Below are 20,783 nucleotides of genomic sequence, written 5' to 3'. Positions count from 1 at the left end.
TTGTTTTCAAGATATTTGTATACACTGCTTCCATTTTATGCAAATATCCTACATAATAAAAGGTTACCGGCGCATGCGCTGTTAAAACAAGGTGTTCCCTGCCGCTGTGGTGTGTGATCCGTGGCCGTGTTCCATTTTAGAACCCGGCGGCAGGGAACATTCTGGCCACTCCTCTCCTCCCGCCCTCACTCACCAACTGTTACTGGGAGGAAGCACAGGTAAGCTCTCTCCCTGCCGGGATGAGCCGGACCCCTGAGACACGAGCGCCTGCAGGAGGCCCCCGTCGCCGCCGCACACCAACACCTTCTCAGTCTCCTGAGCTGCGTCCTTCCCCCCCTCCCCCCCCCCCGATTGCCGACCTCGGTGGCCACTGACAAGTGCTGTGTCCCTCCGTGCCGAATTCAAACACAGAGACACAGCACAGCCAGCGACTCCCCCCTTCCGCCCTCACTCACCGCCAAAACCAGCTAGTGTACTTTAAAGCCTCCTCCTTCTCCCCGGCTCACCCGCATTTAAAATTCAGAGAAAAGCGCTGCACCGCGCTACTGCTGGCCTCGCCGTCTTCTGTCCACTGCGGCCTGCCCTCTCTACTTCCTGTTTCCGCTAGGGTTGGCCGCAGTGGATAGAAGACGCTGAAGCCAGCCATAGCGTGGTGCAGGGCTTTTCTCTGAATTTAAACGCGGCGGCTGGGAAGGGAGCGGCGGGAAATGCTGCTGCTGCACAGGAAAGGCCGGGAAATGCTGCTGCTGCTCAGGAAAGGCCAGGAAATGCTGCTGCTACACAGGAAAGGCCGGGAAATGCTGCTGCTACACAGGGAAATGTGTGTGTGGGGGTGAAATGCTGCTGCTGCACAGGGAAGGGTGGGAAATGCTGCTGCTGCTGCACAGGGAAGTGTGTGTGTGTGGGGGGGGGGAATGCTGCTGCTGCAATGGGAAGTGTGTGTATGGGGGGGTGGAAATGCTGTTGCTGCACAGGGAAGGGTGGGAAATGCTGCTGCTGATGCACAGGGAAGTGTGTGTGTGTGTGGGGGGGGAAATGCTGTTGCTGCACAGGGAAGTGTGTGTATGGGGGGGTGGAAATGCTGTTGCTGCACAGGGAAGTGTGTGTATGGGGGGGGTGGAAATGCTGTTGCTGCACAGGGAAGTGTGTGTATGGGGGGGGTGGAAATGCTGTTGCTGCACAGGGAAGTGTGTGTATGGGGGGGTGGAAATGCTGTTGCTGCACAGGGAAGGGCAGGAAATGCTGCTGCTGCACAGGGAAGGGTGGGAGGGAAATGCTGCTGCTGCTGCACAGGGAAGTGGAGGGGACGGAGAAGGAAAGGGGGCCTGGGAGCAATCTTGGTTTGCTTTGGGGGAGGGGAGACAGAAGAGGGCCATGGAGAGACAGAAAGACAGGCAGGCAAGCAGCGCATTAGAACGAAAGACAGACACACAGAAAGACAGTGGGCAGGGAGACAAAGAAAGATAGACAGACAGGGTGCCAGAGAGAGAACCAGAAAGAAAGAAGGACAGACAGAGGCAGGGGGAGAGACAGAAAGAAAGGAAGAGAGAGACAGAGGCAGGGGGAGAGACAGAAAGAAAGGAAGAGAGAGAGACAGAGGCAGGGGGAGAGACAGAAAGAAAGGAAGAGAGAGGCAGAGGCAGGGGGAGAGACAGAAAGAAAGACAGACAGACAGACATATATTCTAGCACCCGTTAATGTAACGGGCTTAAACACTAGTCTATAATAAATTTACATGAAATCTTAAAAACAAGACTGGCTTGTGGGTACCCTGAAGGCTGGGTTGAGAAACTCTGTTTAAGTGCTATACAAAGGTTTTAATGAAGTTGTGAATGGAAAACTGACTGAACCCTTCCTCCTCTGTAGGGGTACTAGGCAGGGCTGCCCTTTGTCTCCCCCCACCCCTGCTGTTTGTTCTGGCGCTTGAACCCCTGGCGGCACGCATTAGGCAAGATCCTTCCCTGGAGGGCATCTGAATTGGATCTCAGGAAATCAGTCTCAGCCTCTTTGTGGATGATACGCTTTTGTTTGTCCGCCAGCTTACGTTATTTTTGCACTGGGTGCAGATGTTTGGTACCTTTTCAGGCCTCCAGGTGAACTTCAGTAAATCTGAGGTTCTGTCCTTGAAGGGGGTGGGGTCTGAGCCCTGGCATGGGGAACTTCCGATTAAGCCCTTGGCTCCATCTCTTAAATACTTGGGTATTTATCTTCATACTTCTGATTCTGAAGTGTATAAACTGAATGTAATCAGGGTTCTGGGACAGCTGAAATCCATTTGTGCATCTTGGATGGATCTCCCTATCTTCCTCTTGGGATGAGTGGTGCTCTTTAAAACGATGCTCATCCCAAAATCTTGTACCCTTTACAGGTCCTGCCCATCTGGGTTAAACAGAGAAACTGGAATTCAAAGCTGTGGTTAGACATTTTTTGTGGTGTGGTAAACCGCTCGAATTGCTTACTCTAAACTCATCTTAGAATAGGACTTGGGGAGACTCAATGTATCAGATCTTCGCTCCTATAACGTAGCAGCATTGTTACATGGGGTACATGAATGTCTTCTAGATGGAGAGGTTTTTCCCCTTGTCTCTGGTTAAAGCATGGTGTCATCCTTATAAGTTTATTAACTTAATATATGTTCTGGTGGCTTCTACTCTGGCATGCCGGAGCAAATTTGGTTTGTTATGACCCTTCCAAGCAGCCTAGGACTGGTGGAGAGGGAAGCAGGGAGGGACAGGCAGAGTTTTGCCCCCCCTAGGGCTAGTGGGCAACCCAAAATTTGTCCCTGGGATGGGGTTATCGCCTTTCACAGTTTGGGAAGATGGTGATCCTTACACCATTTGCTGGAATTGTGGGGAGGAGATTTTCCTTCCTTTGATTGGATGAGGGTAACATGGGAATTACCGTCCACACACTTCTGGGCTTATTGTCAGGCACACCACTACTATGCTCAGTTAAAAGGATCTTGGGGTCCTAAGCTAGAGAGTACCAAATTAGACAGATATTTTTTCTTTTTGCCCACGCCCCTGAATACCTTCTCTCGATAGCACAGTTACTTATCGTAACAGGTGTTATCCAGGGACAGCAGGCAGATATTCTTGACTGATGGGTGACGGCACCGACAGAGCCCTGGTATGGACAATTTTAGAGTGATTGCACTCTAAGAACTTGGAAAGTTCTGGCAGGCCGCACCGCGCATGCGCGAGTGCCTTCCCGCCCAACAGAGGCGCGCGGTCCCCAGTTAGGATAAGCCAGCTAAGAAGCCAACCCGGGGAGGTGGGAGGGACGCAAGAATATCTGCCTGCTGTCCCTGGATAACACCTGTTACGGTAAGTAACTGTGCTTTATCCCAGGACAAGCAGGCAGCATATTCTTGACTGATGGGTGACCTCCAAGCTAACAAAAAGAGGGATGGAGGGAAGGTTGGCCATTAGGAAAACAAATTTTGCAAAACAGATTGGCCGAAGTGTCCATCTCGTCTGGAGAATACATCCAGACAATAATGAGATGTAAAAGTATGAACTGAGGACCAAGTAGCAGCCTTGCAGATTTCCTCAATAGGAGTGGAACAGAGGAAAGCTACAGAAGCTGCCATCGCTCGGACTCTATGGGCCGTGACAGAACCTTCCAGTGTCAGTCCGGTCTGAGCATAACAGAATGAAATGCACGCTGCCAGCCAATTGGACAACGTACGTTTAGAAACAGGACGTCCCAATTTATTCGGATCAAAGGACAGAAAGAGTTGGGGAACTATCTGTGGGGTTTCTTACGCTCTAGATAGTAAGCTAGAGCCCTGTTACAATCCAAAGTATGCAGAGCCTGTTCTCCAGAATGAGAGTGAGGTTTCGGAAAGAAGACAGGCAGAACAATGGATTGGTTGAGATGGAATTCAGAGACAACCTTAGGGAAAAACTTTGGATGTGTACGCAGAACCACCTTGTCATGATGAAAGACCGTAAAAGGTGGATCTGCAACTAGTGCATGTAGCTCACTGACCCTCCTGGCAGAGGTAAAAGCAATAAGGAAAAGTACCTTCCAAGTGAGAAACTTGAAAGAAGTGGTAGCCAAAGGTTCAAATGGAGGCTTCATTAAGGCGGAAAGAACCACATTGAGATCCCAGATAACCAGAGGGGCTTTAAGAGGTGGTTTCACATTGAAAAGACCCCGCATGAATCTGGACACCAGGGGATGAGCTGAGAGAAGTTTTCCATGAACCGGCTCATGAAAAGCAGCAATGGCACTGAGGTGGACTCTGATGGAAGAAGACTTAAGACCAGAGTCAGACAAAGAAAGCAAATAATCCAACAATGTCTCCACTGCCAGGGAAGTGGGATCAAGATGATGAAGAAGACACCAGGAAGAAAATCGTGTCCACTTCTGATGGTAACATTGCAGGGTGGCTGGTTTCCTGGAGGCATCTAGAATGGAACGAATGGGCTGAGACAAAAGAGTATCCTGAGAAGTCAGCCCGAGAGATACCAAGTTGTCATGTGCAGAGACTGGAGGTTGGGATGTAGAAGCTGTGTAAGCAGAGAAGGAAACAGTGGAAGAAGAAAAGGTTCCCTGGAACTGAGTTGAAGTAGAAGGGAGAACCAATGTTGCCTGGGCTACCTCGGAGCAATCAGAATCATGGTGGCTCGTTCCCTCTTGAGCTTGAACAAGGTTCTCAACATGAGAGGCAGAGGAGGGAAAGCGTACAGGAACAGATTGGACCAGTCGAGGAGAAATGCATCTGCTGCCAGACGGTGAGGAGAGTAGAGTCTGGAGCAGAATAGGGGCAGCTGGTGATTGTGAGGAGCTGCAAAGAGGTCTATCTGAGGAGTGCCCCATTGATCAAAGATGGACTGTAGAGTGAAAGGATCGAGTGTCCACTCGTGAGGCTGGAGAATTCTGCTGAGCTTGTCCGCTAAGGAATTCTTTTCTCCCTGAATGTAGATAGCTTTCAGGAATAGATGGTGATTTATGGCACAAGTCCAGATCTTCTGGGCTTCCTGGCACAAGAGGCGAGAGCCCGTCCCACCCTGCTTGTTGATGTAGTACATCGCAACTTGATTGTCTGTGCACAGCAGGAGAACTTGAGGAAAGAGAAGATGTTGGAAGGCCTTGAGGGCATAAAACATCGCTCTGAGTTCCAGGAAATTGATGTGATGCTTCTTTTCCTGGGCTGTCCAAAGGCCTTGAGTTTGGAACTCGTTCAAATGAGCTCCCCAGGCATAAGGGGAGGCGTCGGTGGTGATGACTAGTTGATGAGGAGGTAAATGGAGCAGAAGACCTCTGGAGAGATTTGAGGATATCAACCACCATTGTAGAGACTGACGAAGAGATGATGTGACATATGTGACGTGAGCAAGGATCCGTCGCTTGGGACCACTGGGTAGCTAGGGTCCATTGAGGAGTGCGCAGGTAAAGACGTGCGAAGGGTGTGACATGAACTGTGGAGGCCATGTGACCCAAGAGTATCATCATTTGCTTGGCAGAGATAGAAAGTTGTAGAAGCACCTGCTGACAGAGATATTGAAGCGTTTGAAGACGGTTGGATGGCAGGAACGCTCTCATGAGTACTGTGTCCAAGACAGCTCCGATGAATTGAAGTCTCTGAGTGGGGATGAGATGAGATTTGGGTAGATTGATCTCGAACCCCAGAAGTTGAAGAAACATGATGGTTTGGTTGGTGGCCAGGAGAACAGTCTGAGATGAATTGGCCTTGATTAACCAGTCGTCCAGGTAAGGAAAGACCTGAAGGTGGTGAGATCGTAGAAAGGCAGCCACCACAATCAGACATTTGGTGAACACTCTTGGAGAGGAGGCAAGACCGAAGGGAAGCACCTTGTATTGGTAATGACAACGATTGATCATGAAGCGTAGGTACTGTCTGGAGGCCAGATTGACCGGTATATGAGTGTATGCTTCTTTGAGATCGAGGGAACATAGCCAGTCGCCTTGATTGAGAAGAGGGTAAAGCGTGGACAGAGAAAGCATTTTGAATTTCTCTTTTACCAAGCATTTGTTGAGATCGCGAAGATCTAGAATGGGTCTTAGATCTCCTGTCTTTTTGGGGACTAGAAAATAACGGGAGTAGAATCCTTGCCCTCTCTGATCTAGAGGAACTTCCTCTATAGCGTTCAGAAGGAGGAGGGATTGAACCTCTTGAAGAAGGAGGGAAGACCGAGGAGTGTTCAAAGCAGACTCTCTTGGCAGACTTTGAGCAGGAGGTGTCTGAAAGTTGAGAGAGTAGCCGTGGCGGATGATGTTGAGGACCCACAGGTCCGAGGTGATGATCTCCCAACGGCTTATGAAATGTATAAGGCGTCCTCCTATGGGCTGTGGAAGATGAGTAGAAGGAGGAAGATTGGCTATGTCCAGGAGAACCAAGTCAAAAGGGTTGAGTAGGTTTTTGTGAAGGAGGAGGTTTCACCTGCTGCTGTTGCTGAGCCTGTCTAGCAGCTGGTCTTTGTTGTCTCTGACGTCTAGGCTGTTGTGTAGTCTGTGGCAGAGGACGGGCCACAAATCTTCGTTGGTAGGCCGAGTGCTGACGAAAAGGCCTGGTAGGTGGAGTTGCTTTCTTAGTTTTAAGAAGAGTGTCCCACCGAGTTTCATGAGCTGAGAGCTTTTGAGTAGTGGAATCCATGGAATCTCCAAACAGCTCATCCCCCAAACAAGGTGCGTTGGCTAGCCGGTCCTGATGATTGACATCGAGTTCGGAAACTCGAAGCCAGGCCAGCCTTCGCATGGCTACTGACATAGCTGTGGCTCTGGAGGTCAGTTCAAAAGTGTCATAAATTGATCTGACCATGAACTTACGAAGCTGCAAAAGGGAGGAACAAGTTTGGTGAAAAACAGATTTCTTCCGGTCAGGGAGATATTTCTCGAAAACAGCCAGATTTTGTATAAGCTGCTTTAGATAGAATGAGAAATGGAATGCGTAATTTCCTGACCGGTTGGCCAACATCGCATTCTGGTACAGCCTTTTTCCAAATTTGTCCATGGATTTACCCTCTCTGCCAGGAGGGACTGAAGCATACACACTAGCCCCCTTAGACTTTTTGAGTGTGGATTCAACTAAAAGGGACTCATGAGGTAGTTGGGGCTTGTCAAACCCAGGAATGGGAATGACTTTATACAAAGAGTCCAACTTGCGGGGAGCTCCAGGTACAGTTAAAGGAGATTCTAAATTTTTATAAAAGGTCTCTCTCAAGATGTCATGGAGAGGTAACTTAAGATATTCCTTTGGAGGCTGGTCAAAATCCAGTGCATCTAGAAAAGCTTTGGATTTCTTTGACTCAGCCTCCAAGGGGATGGAGAGAGAATCACACATTTCCTTCAAAAAGGAAGAAAAAGAGGACACATCCAGTCTAGAGGAAGGTCCCAAAGCAGAAGGGTCCTCGTCACCAGAGGAGCATTCCCCTTCAGAAAGAAGAGGATCCTCTGAATCACCCCACAAATCAGGATCTCGAACTTGAAAACTCCAGTCCCGAGATTCTGGTGTGGAGGGTTCTAGGTGACGAGATTTGCGAAGCAATTTCCCTGACCTGATCGACTCGGTACCGGGAAATGTCACTGGATGCACCGGAGCCGAAGTCTGTACAGCCTGATGGTGAGCTCTCGGCTCCGGTGCAAGAACCGGCATGGAGACCGAGGAAGCAGATTGTACCGGTACCGACAAAGTGGAAGCGGATAAAATAGGGCGTTCCACTGTCGGTACCGGTGGCTCAGACCAGACCGGGACCAGAAGGCTCGGTGCCAAGAGTGAAGGAAGAAGGTGTTGCAACTGTTCTTTAAGCTGTAGTTGCAGAACAGCAGCTATACGCTCTTCGAGTGAGGGCACCGGTACCGCCTTTTTCTTCTGCGGTACCTGTGGTGCTGCTCTACGCCCCGAGGAGGAGGAACCCGATGTCGAAGGGCTCACCTCTATTGGGGCGGAGCGCTTCCGTGGGTGCCTCGAGGTCCGCAGGATTGGGCTCGCTGCCACTGAGACCGGAGGACGCTCCAACGGGGAAGGCTTCTTAGCCGGCTTACCTGAAGGAGTCGATGCCAACGCGGTATCGCGTGGCGTCGATGCGGTGGGTGCCGACTGCGCCGGAGCCGATGTCGGTGTCGTAGAGTCAGACATTTCGGCACCAAAAAGCAATTTCTGCTGGATTTGACGATTTTTCAGAGTTCGCTTTTTTTAAAGTCGCACAGCGGGTGCAGGTAGACGCTCGATGGTCGGGACCAAGACACTGTAGACACCAATTATGTGGGTCAGTGAGTGAAATTGGTCGTGCACACCGCTGGCACTTCTTGAACCCGGGTTGAGGGGGCATGAATGTAAAAACGGCTTCAGCCAAATCGAAGGCCGAGGCCTCGATGGTGGCAAAAGGCCCCGCTGGGGCGAATTCGAAAAAAGAAGAAAAAAACAAGTTGTTTTTTTTTTTAAAGAAAAGAAAATAAAGAAAAAAGGAAGGAAACAATATTTCCTTCCCGAGTTTACGCGAGCGGGAAGAATCAAAAAGATTTTCTCACAACGGCCGTTGAGAGAAACGCGTCTTCTTAGCTCCGCGGAAACTAAGAAACTGGGGACCGCGCGCCTCTGTCGGGCGGGAAGGCACTCGCGCGTGCGCGGTGCGGCCTGCCAGAACTTTCCAAGTTCTTAGAGTGCAATCACTCTAAAATTGTCCGTACCGGGGCTCCATCGGTGCCGTCACCCATCAGTCAAGAATATGCTGCCTGCTTGTCCTGGGATAAGATAAGATAGTCAAAGAACTGGTGGGTGTGACTGGCATAACCCAATTGGCTCAAAATTGGGAAAGAGTTTGGGTGCCTTTTAGACACTGAGAAATTTCAGGAAATCTTCAAAGTGGGATTGGGCTTTTTCAAAGCAAATGAATTGAGAGAAACTCACTTCAAGCTGCTACACAGGGTGTATCTGACCAGGGCTTGGGGCTGTTCTATGGGCAGCTCCACTTTGTCTTCGGTGTAAAAAAAGCTGTGGGAGCCTTTGTCCACACCTTCCTGGAGTATCCAAAATTGACCCTATGGGCTGTAGTACTTGATCTCCTTGCAGGGATACTGAAGCGTTCTGTTTCGTGGGATTATAACCCTTTTATTAGGGGATCAATGCCTGTTGATGGACAATCGTGTGCCCCTGCCCGATCACAAATTTCTTGCTATTGCATTTTTATTGGTGGTTAAGGTCATTCTGAAATACTGGCTTGAGGAGGATGGCCCTCCTGTCGCCACCTGGATCTTTCTGATAGCACAGTAAGATGTGAATTCTTAGTGGAGAAAGGGAAAAGGCAAACTCCGGAGAGTCAACGCTATCTTTGGATGTGGCAACAGTGTTTATGCCTGTGATGGCAGGAAGACAGAACAGGGGTTAAGGGACTTCTGTCTGTCTCTTTTGGTCTCTTCTCTGTCTCACTCAGACTATTTCTGGCAATATATGGGCTAGATTTGATTGGGGGGGGGAGTGCGTGTGGGGGTGAATGGAGTGCATCTGTTTTCCTTCTCTTTTGTTTTCTCTTCAGCTTTCAGATTACTTGGGGGGGTTGTTTGCAGAGTTGCCATTGGTTTGGTTTATAGTCATTGTATCATGCTCTTGGTTTTGGATTGAAGCTCTGTTACTATGATTGTGGCTGTGTTATGGCTGTATTACTTATTCAAATAAAATGAACAGAAAAAAACAGGAAAGCCAATAAATACATTCGTTTGACACACTTTTAGACTCTAAAATCAGTTTCTCAGCTCTGTGGAAAACTGATGGCCCCAAGAGCCAACGTCTGGCAGGAAGGCACCAGCACATAGGTGGTCTTAAAGTTTTAAAGTGACAGAACATTTTTTAACTGTGGCAGGTTCTGTGGATGACTTCACCTACATGTGAGACTATAAAGCCTGCTTGTCCTCAGAGAATGAGTCTTTCTGTAGAAAACCATGATTTAAATCAAATCTGACTAGTGATTTAAACTGATTAGATTTAAATCAATAGTCTGCCCTGCCATGAAGGTGAGCAACATGGCTTCACTTAATTTCATGTTACAGGCTTGATATCCCTAAGTATTTCTATCTGGGCGACTGTACAGACAGCACCAATATTATGGCCATTTACAAAAGCATTGAAAAGCGCAGCTATAAATCATCCTTTAACATGGTGAACTAAAATGTTTTACATCTAGCTTTCATTCAGTCCCCACTACTTACCTGGTCTTTCTTACTCTTATGAGAGGATGCAACATGTGCCAAGTACTGAATGACTTTCTTGGTATTTTCTGTTTTCCCAGCTCCAGATTCTCCTCTGTGAACAAATCTCAGCATTAAAAAGGCAGCAGGAAGTTTTTATCCATTATAGCTTAAAGTTTAATTTTTATATTTTTAAAATCTACTAAACACATTAGTACTAGAACTACTGAAGAATATTTTAAGAATGGAAATACTTGAGTCAGGTGATGTGCTGAGCTGAGCAAGACGTGTCTTGACTGAGCTCCAGGGCCCCAGGTCCTATCCCTCCCCATCGGGTCTCTCACTTGGCTTAATTATCATGAAGGTGGATTGTGCAGTATATGGACAAGTTTGTTCAGCACATTAGCCCAGCAATCAGCGGCAAATCCACCCGTAAGGATAAAGAAAAACTACAACAGAAACCAGATCCCAAAATGGCGGCGGCGGAATCAGGATACATGTTCATGCGTTCTGCTGAGCATATCGAGGCGCTCTCTGCGTTGGTGGTGTGCGCCCTGAATTCCCATTTCAAACAACTGTCGGAGCAGCTGTCTACCATGGAGAACCTGTTAGCAGAGACAACCAGACGCACGGGAGCGTTGGAGTCCAAGGTAGCATTGGTCAAGGACGTGACCACATCCTCGGCAGCGGATCTTGTCACTCTTCAGGAGCAACTACAGCACCAGGCTGATATGCTTGACAAGATGGAAAATCGCTCCCAGAGAGATAACCTTCGGGTGGTAGCCTTGCCAGAGTCCATCTCGGACTCCCATTTACTTTCAACCCTTGAATCTTGGCTCCAGACTGAACTTCCGTTGCCAGCGGGCACTGGGCTGGTGTGCCTGGAACAAGCGCACTGCCTGGGTCGGCGGATGGACAACCACGGAATTAATGCGACAATATAAACTAAAGAAAAATACCCTCTGCTATGAGGGGGGAAAATCTGTATGTTCCAGGACTACTCCTCTTCACTACAGGAACAGCACTGACAATTTTCCCAGTGTGCTCTGAGCTGTTTGAACAAAAACGCTTTATGCTGTTTTACCCGGCACTTCTGAAGATCTGGACGGGCACCGGGTGGAAGACCTATGATACTGTGGATGCTGCTCGGGCTTACTCGTATACATTACCACAGGAGCCTGGAACCTCAGTGACTCCCTAACTGGTCTTTCTTGTGGTGTGGGACATACTCTGGACCAGTAATTGCAGTTTCCTATATGCACTGGCTGTCAAGACACAGTTTAACTGTTATTCCTGCATTCATGGGTATTACACTAGTGGACTTTTGTTACGGGAGTGTTAGTGCTCCTCCCTGTGATAATGTGTCTAGCACTAGTGGATGGATGAGGAGTGACTGTGTGGGCTTGGGGGTACATGTGAATTGGATGATTGGGGTATTGAGTGTGTGGGGGTGGGGGCGGATGTTGTATGGATCAGTTTGGGTCTGTTTTGAGAAGAGAGGCATGCGGATTGCTAAGGCACCATATTGCTCGCTTTCCCGTGCTATAGCGACCCGATTGCCACGTGGAATTCACCACCTTATTTTAAGCCAGGATTTCAGCGGGCTGGACCATTCTGCCCCATGATCCGAGTGGCAATGGCGCTGTGCGCTTGTTTATTCCTGGTTTCACCTCTCAAGGGAGAGGTATTGGGCTGCTGTGCTGGGCTTGCCCATTTTGGTGGGGGGCTCTCTACTGAAAGACTGCCTGGCGGCTTCTCCTGGAATTGGCAGTGGAGGAGAAGGGTATGGATAAAAGCAGATCTAAGGAACAGAGTTCTCAGGGAGCCATATAAAGAAAGGAAAAGAGCTACTGAGAGGCATAGGACATAGGAATCTGTACTCTAGGTGAATATCCTCTGGTCACGAGCTGGTTACAGAAGCATGTCTTATCACATCTTTTGGCCTCTCCTCTTTCACTAGTGGAGTATAGTGCCCTCTTCAGTTTGTATCAAAGCAATCCATATCCACTATAACAGAAGAAAGCAGGAGTGGCACGGGGAACTTTCCTGGGAAAAAAACACACCACAGTACTTTTCTGTTCTGCTCTGTAACTCATGAAAAAAAAAAAAAAAAAAAAAAAAATCAAACAGGTATACCAACAAACCACTCTGCTGTGTGGAACACCTGTAACAGGTGTTATCCAGGGACAACAGGTAGATATTCTTACAGATGGGTGATGTCCATATTAGGCTCCATGAATGACAGTGCAAAAGCGTACTGTCACCAACTTCCTACAAGTTTCAGACTGCCAATACCACACATGCGCTAATGCCTTCCCACCCAATGCTGGTTCACAGGTCCAGTAGTTCAGTATATAAGCTTATAAGCCAACTTGGGGAGATGGGAGGGTTGTGAGACTATCTGCCTGCTGTCCCTGGATAACAACTGTTACAGGTAACAAAACTGTGCTTTATCCCAGAATAATTCTCACAGCATATCCCAGCATATTCTCACAGCAGTTGGCCTCTAAGTAAGAAATAAATTTTATATAACTGCATGGCTGAACCAACTATTCCATTTGGAATAAGTCTGCAGACAGTAGTTGGATATAAGGTATGACTTGAGGACCAAGTAGCTGCTTTACCAATATCATGAATGGGTGTAGAACACAGAAAGGCCACTGAGGCTGCCGTTGCTGTGACTTTGTATGCTGTAACATGACCACCTAGTGGTCGCCTAGCCTGAGCATAGCAGAAGGAGATGCAGTCCATTAACCATGTGGAAATAATTTGATTACAGGAGCTCTCAATAGAAACATAGAAAGACGACGGCAGAAAAGGGCCACAGCCCATCAAGTCTGCCCACTCTATTGACCCACCCCTTGAGTGCTAGTGACCTAGTTCCTTAACTTGACCCTCGTAGGGATCCCACGTGGATGTCCCATTTATTCTTAAAATCGAGCACGCTGGTGGCCTTGATCACCTGCACCGGAAGTTTGTTCCAGTGATCTACCACCCTTTCCGTGAAGAAATACTTCCTCGTGTCACCACTAAATTTCCCCCCTCTGAGTTTGAGGGGGTGCCCCCTTGTGACCGAGGGTCCCTTGGGAAAGAATATATCGTTTTCCATCTCGACGCGACCAGTGACGTACTTAAATGTCTCAATCATGTCACCCCGTTCTCTGCGCTCCTCCAGGGTATAGAGCTGCAGTTTGCCCAGTCTTTCTTCGTATGAGAGACCCTTGAGTCCGGCGACCATCCTAGTGGCCATCCGCTGGACCGATTCAGCTCGAAGCACATCTTTCCGGTAATGTGGCCTCCAGTATTGCACACAGTATTCCAGATGAGGTCTCACCATGGTTCTGTAGAATGGCATTATGACTTCAGGTTTGCGGCTGACGAAACTTCGATTGATACATCCCATCATTTGCCTTGCCTTAGATGAGGCCTTCTCTACTTGTTTAGCAGCTTTCATGTCTGCACTGATGATTACCCCCAAGTCCCGTTCCTCTGAAGTCCTAGCTAGCGTTTCTCCATTCAAGGAGTATGTTCTGCATGGATTTCCGCTGCCGAGATGCATGACCTTACATTTTTTAGGGTCAAAAAAGATGAAAATTTGAGAAGTCCTGTGTGGCTTAGTTCATTCTAAATAGTAAGCCAAGGCACATTTGCAGTCCAATGTGTGAAGAGTAATTTCACCAAGGTAAGAATGTGGTTTTGGGAAGAAAATTGGTAGCATAACAGATTGATTGAGATGAAATTCCATGACTATTGTCGGAACAAACTTATGAGTTTGGAGAACCACTCTAACATGTTGACAAAGCTGTGGAAGGCGACTCATAGACCCGTACTTGGAGTTCACCGACTCGTCAAGCTGAAATGATACAGGTTAGGAATAATATTTTCCACATAAGGTACTTAAGAAGCGTATTCGCAAGAGGTTTGAATGGAGATTTCACCAATTTAGTGAGGACAACATTGAGATCCCAAACAACTGGAGGAGGTTCGATTGGAGGATTTGAGTTCATGAACCTGGAAAGTAATAGTGTAGCTAGAAGTTTATTGATGAAAGGAACATGGAAGGCGATAAGAACACTGAGGTGAACTCCGACAGAAGTTGATTTAAGTTTAGATTTGGAGATGTAATATGTAGTCAACACCAAAGAGAGACAGCAAGTATCAGGATCCAACAAGTGGCAAGTACACCATGTGGTGAAGTATGTCCACTTGAAGTGATAGCATCATTGAGTGGAAGATTTCTGAAAGCAGTTATGATAGCCACAACATGGGCAGAGATTGAATCCTCTATATGCATGGTGAGAAGTACAGACTGTAGGTTTGGATGAAGAGAACGCTGGCTCTGGGTAAGTAAAGATGGAAAGATCTGTAGTGAAATGGAATATGACACTCAGTTGAAGTAGAAGCAAGAATTAGGCTTGTCTGGGCCACTGAAGCGCTATGAGGATCATGGTGGCTGGTTCTTGCTTGAGTTTGAATAGTATCTCTGTGAGTAGAAGGATGCAATCCAGAAGAAAAGCATCTGTCTCCAGCTGATGAAGGGTGTACTGCCTGGAGCAATATTAAGGTAGCTTGTGCTAGGAGACACAAATAGGATTGAGGAATCCCCCCTCCCCAAAGGGAGAAAATCTGTTATAAGGCCTTGGAATTGAGAGCCTACTCATGTGATTTATTTTTTTGGGGGGAGGGGGGAACCCAACAGGTGGAACTTGTCAGCTTGAGCAGTGTTTCTCAACTCAGTCCTGGAGTACCCCCTTGCCAGTCAGGTTTTCAAGATATCCACAAGGAATATGCAGGAAAAAAATTTGCATATAATGGAAACAGTGTATGCAAATACAAGTTGATGCATATTCATTGTGGATATCTTGAAACCAGAGAAAGCTAACTAGGGGAGGTGGGTGGGTTGTGAGAATAGCTGCCTGCTGTTCCTGGATAAACACCTGTTACGGTAAGTAACTGCGCTTTATCCCAAGACAAGCAGGCAGCCTATTCTCACATATGGGTGACCACCAAGCTAACCAGAATGAGATGGTGGGAGCGTTGGCAATTTAGGAGAATAAATTTTGTAACACTCTCTGGCCAAAATGGCCATCCCATCTGGAGAAAACATCCAGACAATAGCGAGAAGGGAAAGTGTGAACCGAAGACCAAGTCGCAGCCTTGCAAATTTCCTCAATAGGTATAATCTGAGGAAAGCTACGCTGCCATAGCTCTGACCTTATGGGCTGCGACTCTACTGTGTAGGTGTAATCCAGCCTGGGCATAGCAGAATGAGATACAAGCAGCCATCCAGTTGGAGATGGTACGCTTAGAGATCGGATGTCACAACTTGTTTGGATCGAAGGAGACAAAAAGTTGAGGAGCAGTTCTGTGTGGTTTGGTGCATTCCAAATAGAAGGCCAAAGCACGTTTACAGTCCAGAGTATGAAGAGCTGATTCTCCAGGATGAGAATGAGGCTTTGGAAAGAACACTGGAAGAACAATGGATTGGTTGAGATGAAATTCTGAAACCACTTTAGGGAGGAATTTAGGATGAGTACGGAGGACCACCTTGTCATGATGGAACACAGTGAAAGGTGGATCAGCAACTAAAGCTTGCAGCTCACTGACTCTTTGAGCAGAAGTGAGGGCAATGAGAAACACCACTTTCCAAGTGAGATACTTTAGATGAGCCGTAGACATTGGTTCAAATGGAGGCTTTATCAATTGAGCAAGAACAACATTGAGATACCAAACCACAGGAGGCGGTTTGAGAGGAGGTTTGATATTAAAAAGTCCTTTCATGAATCTGGAAACCACTGGATGAGCAGAGAGAGGTTTCCCTTCAATAGGCTGATGGAAAGCCACAATACCCCTGAGATGGATTGAAAAAAATACCACCACGGAGCATTTCACATATAATGGTTACAAATATGAGCAAGTGCAAATGCACTAGCTCAAGGTTATTTTAAACCTGTCCTGGGGACCTCCTAGGCAATCAGGTATTCAAGATAGCCCTAATAAACATGCACGAGGCAGATTTACATATAATAAAGGTGACAGGCATGCAAATTTGCCTCGTGCATGTTTATTAGGGCTATCTTAAATACTTGACTACCTAGGGCAGTGGTAGGCAAACTCATTAGTCAAAAGAGCCAAAGATCAGCAGTACAATGATTAAGATTTCTTTCGAGAGCCATACCCCTCGCCCGCTTGCGCTATGACGGCTACGTCAACCCGACTGACACCCTGCTCGCCCGCACATAGTCAAAATAGATTCATGGCAGAGCCTAGAGAATGACACAAGGAAAAAAAAAATTCTCCATCCCCGCGAGTTCAGTCCCCATCCTCGCAGACCATCTGATCCCATCCACACAAGCCTCAAATAGTTTTATAATGAAATTATATTAAAGTATAAAAAGAAATATTCTGTACAATTGTCAATTAATAAATCAGCGTCTTCTCCCCACTCTTCCCCATTTCCCTTCAGCATCCTCAGCACACTCGTGCTCCACTTCCCTTCAGTGCCCGTACATAAAAACAAGCAAGTATGTCCTCAGGCAGATAGGCAGGCTGGATGTCCTCAGGCAGATAGACAGGCTAAAGAGCGATAAATCGCCAGGTCCGGACGGCATTCACCCAAGGGTACTCAAGGAACTAAGGAACGAAATAGCTGAGCCACTTAGACAAATATGCAACCTATCCTTAAAAACTGGAGAGATTCCGGAAGACTGGAAAATAGCAAATGTCACGCCCATCTTCAAGAAAGGCTCAAGGGGAGACCCAGGAAACTACAGGCCGGTGAGCTTGACCTCGGTCCCGGGAAAGATGATGGAAGCGCTGATTAAAGACTGCATCTGGGAACACATCGAAAACACTGGGCAGCTAAAACCGAGCCAGCATGGCTTCTGCAAGGGCAGGTCATGCCTCACTAACTTATTATACTTCCTTGAGGGGATAAACAGCCAGGTGGATCAAGGGGAATCTATAGACATCATTTACCTTGACTTCCAAAAAGCCTTCGACAAGGTACCACATGAAAGACTGCTAAGGAAGCTATGGAACCACGGGGTGCAAGGGGAGGTCCACCGATGGATCAAAAACTGGCTGGCGGACAGGAAACAGAGGGTTGGAATAAAGGGCCATTACTCAGACTGGCAATGGGTCACGAGCGGAATTCCGCAGGGGTCGGTGCTGGGACCGCTCCTGTTCAATATATTTATTAACGACCTGGAAGCAGGAACAAAATGTGAGGTTATTAAATTTGCGGATGACACCAAATTATACAGCAGGGTTGAAAGCAAGGAGGACTGCAAAAATCTCCAAAAAGATCTGACAGCGCTGGAAGAGTGGGCCAAAAAGTGGCAAATGAGCTTCAACATAGGGAAATGCAAGGTCATGCATGTAGGGAAAAAGAACCCGATGTTCACTTACCAAATGGGGGGATCACCGCTAGGGGTGAGTAACCTTGAAAGAGACCTGGGAGTGATGGTAGACACATCATTGAAGGCGTCGGCGCAGTGCACCACGGCCTCAAGGAAGGCAAACAAAATGTTGAGTATCATTAAGAAGGGTATCACGACCAGGACGAAGGAAGTCATCCTGCCACTGTATCGTGCAATGGTGCGCCCGCACCTGGAGTACTGTGTCCAGTACTGGTCGCTGTATCTCAAGAAGGACATGGCGGTACTTGAGAGAGTCCAGAGAAGAGCAACTAAGCTAATAAAGGGTATGGAAGACCTCTCATATAATGACAGACTGAAGAAGCTGGGGCTTTTCTCCCTGGAAAAGCGGAGACATGATAGAAACCTTCAAGATCATGAAGGGCATAGAAAGAGTAGACAGAGACAGATTTTTCAAATTACGGGGAACCACAAATACAAGGGGGCACTCAGAGAAATTGAAAGGGGAAAGGTTTAGAACTAACGCCAGGAAGTTCTTTTTCACTCAGAGGGTGGTGGATACATGGAACATGCTACCGGAGGATGTGATAAGCAGGAGCACGCTACAGGGCTTCAAAGAGGATCTGGACAGGTACCTGGAGGACAAAGGGATAGAGGGGTACAGATAGAAGTAGAGGTAGGTATTAGGGATAGGATTAGAGGATTAGAGGCAGTTACAAAATTAGTCAGGGACACTGTTCAGGCAATTAGTCCTGATGGGCTGCCGCGAGAGCGGACCGCTGGGCAGGATGGACCTCTGGTCTGCCTCAGCGGAGGCAACTTCTTATGTTCTTAAGTAATTTTATATCATTTTCATTCTATTCATTTATAGAAATTAAAGTCTAAATAATGCCAGTCTCATAACAAAACATGATTTTACAAAAATAATTCCCTGCACAGTCAAGCCTGCAAGAATTACTAGATGTCTTTCAGCAGCTCCCCTCCCTCCCCCTTATCTTCGTGGTCAAGTCAAAATGATTTACCAACAATAAAATTTTAGAAAACAAAGCACACTGTACACAGAAAATATTAATCAATTATATTTTGCGGGTTTTCAAAGCGGTCAAGGCAGATGGCTTTATGCAATGTCACCTCAGTAACAACTATACAAAAATAGACAAATATAACCCCTCCCTTTTTACTAAACCGCGATAGGTTTTTTAGCGCAGGGAGCTGCGCTGAATGCCCTGCGCTGCTCTCGATGCTCATAGGCTCCTTGCGCTAAAAAACACTATTGCGGTTTAGTAAAAGGGGGCCGTAGTGCAAACTATAGACAGCAGATATAAATTCTCAAAATGGACACATTTTGATCACTAAATTGAAAATAAAATCATTTTTCCTACCTTTGCTGTCCGGTGATTTCATGAGTCTTTGGTTGTTTCCTTTTGACTGTGCATTCTTTCTTTCTTTACTCAGGCCCCAAAATTGTCCCTTTCTATTCCCTCCGTGCCTCCTTCCCATGTCCTTAGCGCCCCCAGTGCCTCCTTCCCATGTCTCGCTCGCTGCCTTCCAACCTTTGCTCCAGCCCCTCCCCTGAAGCTAGCCAGCTTACCTCCCTATCCCCCCTCCAGTGCCGAAGCCTGCCCTCCCCCCCCCCCCGGACCAGCCCTGCTGCTGCTGACTACCTCCGCTTCAAACAACCCCCCCCCTCCCCTGGTCTGCCGCCGCTGTCAACCGCTACAACTAAAGCAAAGAAAGGTCCAGGCGCCTGCCCACAAACCTTCTTCCCGACGTCAATTCTGATGTCGGAGAGGAGCGATTGGCTGGCCCGGAACTTCCACACTGACGTCAGGAAGGTTTGTGAGATGGCGCCTGGATCTTCCTTCTCTTTAGTTGGCGGCAGGCAGCGGAGTTATTCCATGTCAAGTGATCAAGGGCTCCCTGCATGACCATCACGGATTTTGATAAAACTTTATGCACAAAGTCCCACATGTATCAAACGAACTTTGGTAAAGTTTTAGTTTCGCCTGTGGAATATTCGTGGAGATATAGCCATTTGTTTGACCCCATACTGCAGTGACATACAGTACGACAGTGACATTCTGACAACTTTGAGACACAATATCTCACAAGCTATGTTTCCAAAAAACCTGAAACTTAGCTACCCTGCACAACTTTTGGAGCTCTATTCAGTGCTACCAATAATAATTTTTCTCGAGCACTGAGTGAATGGCTGAATTACAGTAAACTTGGCCGAAAAAAATTAGTGCTCCAAAAAAAGTCAAAGTTTGACATTACTTAGCTCCCACAATAATTGAGTAATAAATGCGAAATTTGGCACATAATGTCTCAGTACAACGTTGTTTTCAAAAGTACAATTTCAACCTCCAAGCTCTTTCCATTAGTTTACAAATTAAGTGTAAAGTTGCTAATTTGTGTAAAAAGGCCAAAAATAGGGTATTTTCAGCCTGCTTTTACAGAAAAATACCTTTCAGAAACTCTTTCAAATCAGTCTCATTAGAAAGAGCATATTTCAAACCCCCTAGAAAAGTGGGTTTCATTTTTCAACGCAGGTTAACAATGCCCGAAAAAGGGGGACAAAGTTAGGAGATGTCACCATGGCAACGGCCTACGTTTCAACTTACAATTATGTCACTTTTCACACTGTTTTTCCCTGTTTATTTTTACTCCAGCTTTGAGTACAATTATAGTGTTCTTAATTAATGATTATTCCTAACTAGAAATTGAGGTGATAATTTTGTTGCATGCAGATCACAAATTACAACTTGTTTTCTTTTTCAGATCCACATTATTATTAATTCAGTTTAAAATGGATGCCAACGAATCGACTAATAATAATCCTTTTCTGCCAGACTGTGCCATTGGGCAAAAATTGTTGTCAAAGTGTCATGACGGCACATTTTATTCTAAAAAATGTGGGCTCATTTTTATACATAATTTGTCAACCGATGAAAAATTGCTTATCACTCGGCGCTCTGAAGTTGAACTGATGGATAAAGACCAAATCTGCCTCCACCACAAAGCAAAGTATCTCGACAAATACGAATTAAAGCAAACATCGTGTTGTAATCCATTTGAAAAGAAAAAATCACATTGTTCAAAGTGGATTGTTAAAAGTCGATCTTGCCATGTCTAATGATTTTAGAAAAGTGGCAAAAATAAATATCAAGCCAGGTCAGAAACTTTGCAGTAGGTGCAAAGCCCAATACGTTTCAATGAGTGAAGCTACTGCAGCATCTTCATCTTCAGACG

At 46.9% G+C, this 20,783-nt stretch overlaps 1 protein-coding gene across 2 annotated transcripts in view; it reads right to left on the bottom strand.

The window, feature by feature from the left end:
• Positions 1-20,783, bottom strand: part of MYH9 (myosin heavy chain 9) — an 807,001-nt gene that overhangs the window by 663,529 nt on the left and 122,689 nt on the right. For both annotated transcript variants that reach the window (XM_033935132.1, XM_033935133.1), the window contains exon 5: positions 10,174-10,267. In XM_033935132.1, the coding sequence (XP_033791023.1) occupies positions 10,174-10,267 (94 nt within the window). The remainder of the gene's footprint in view (positions 1-10,173; positions 10,268-20,783) is intronic.

Source organism: Geotrypetes seraphini, chromosome 2 (assembly GCF_902459505.1).
Source record: "Geotrypetes seraphini chromosome 2, aGeoSer1.1, whole genome shotgun sequence".
Classification (NCBI taxonomy): domain Eukaryota; kingdom Metazoa; phylum Chordata; class Amphibia; order Gymnophiona; family Dermophiidae; genus Geotrypetes; species Geotrypetes seraphini.
The sequence above is the reverse complement of the archived record's forward strand: the minus strand, read 5'-3'. Positions and strand labels throughout refer to the sequence as shown.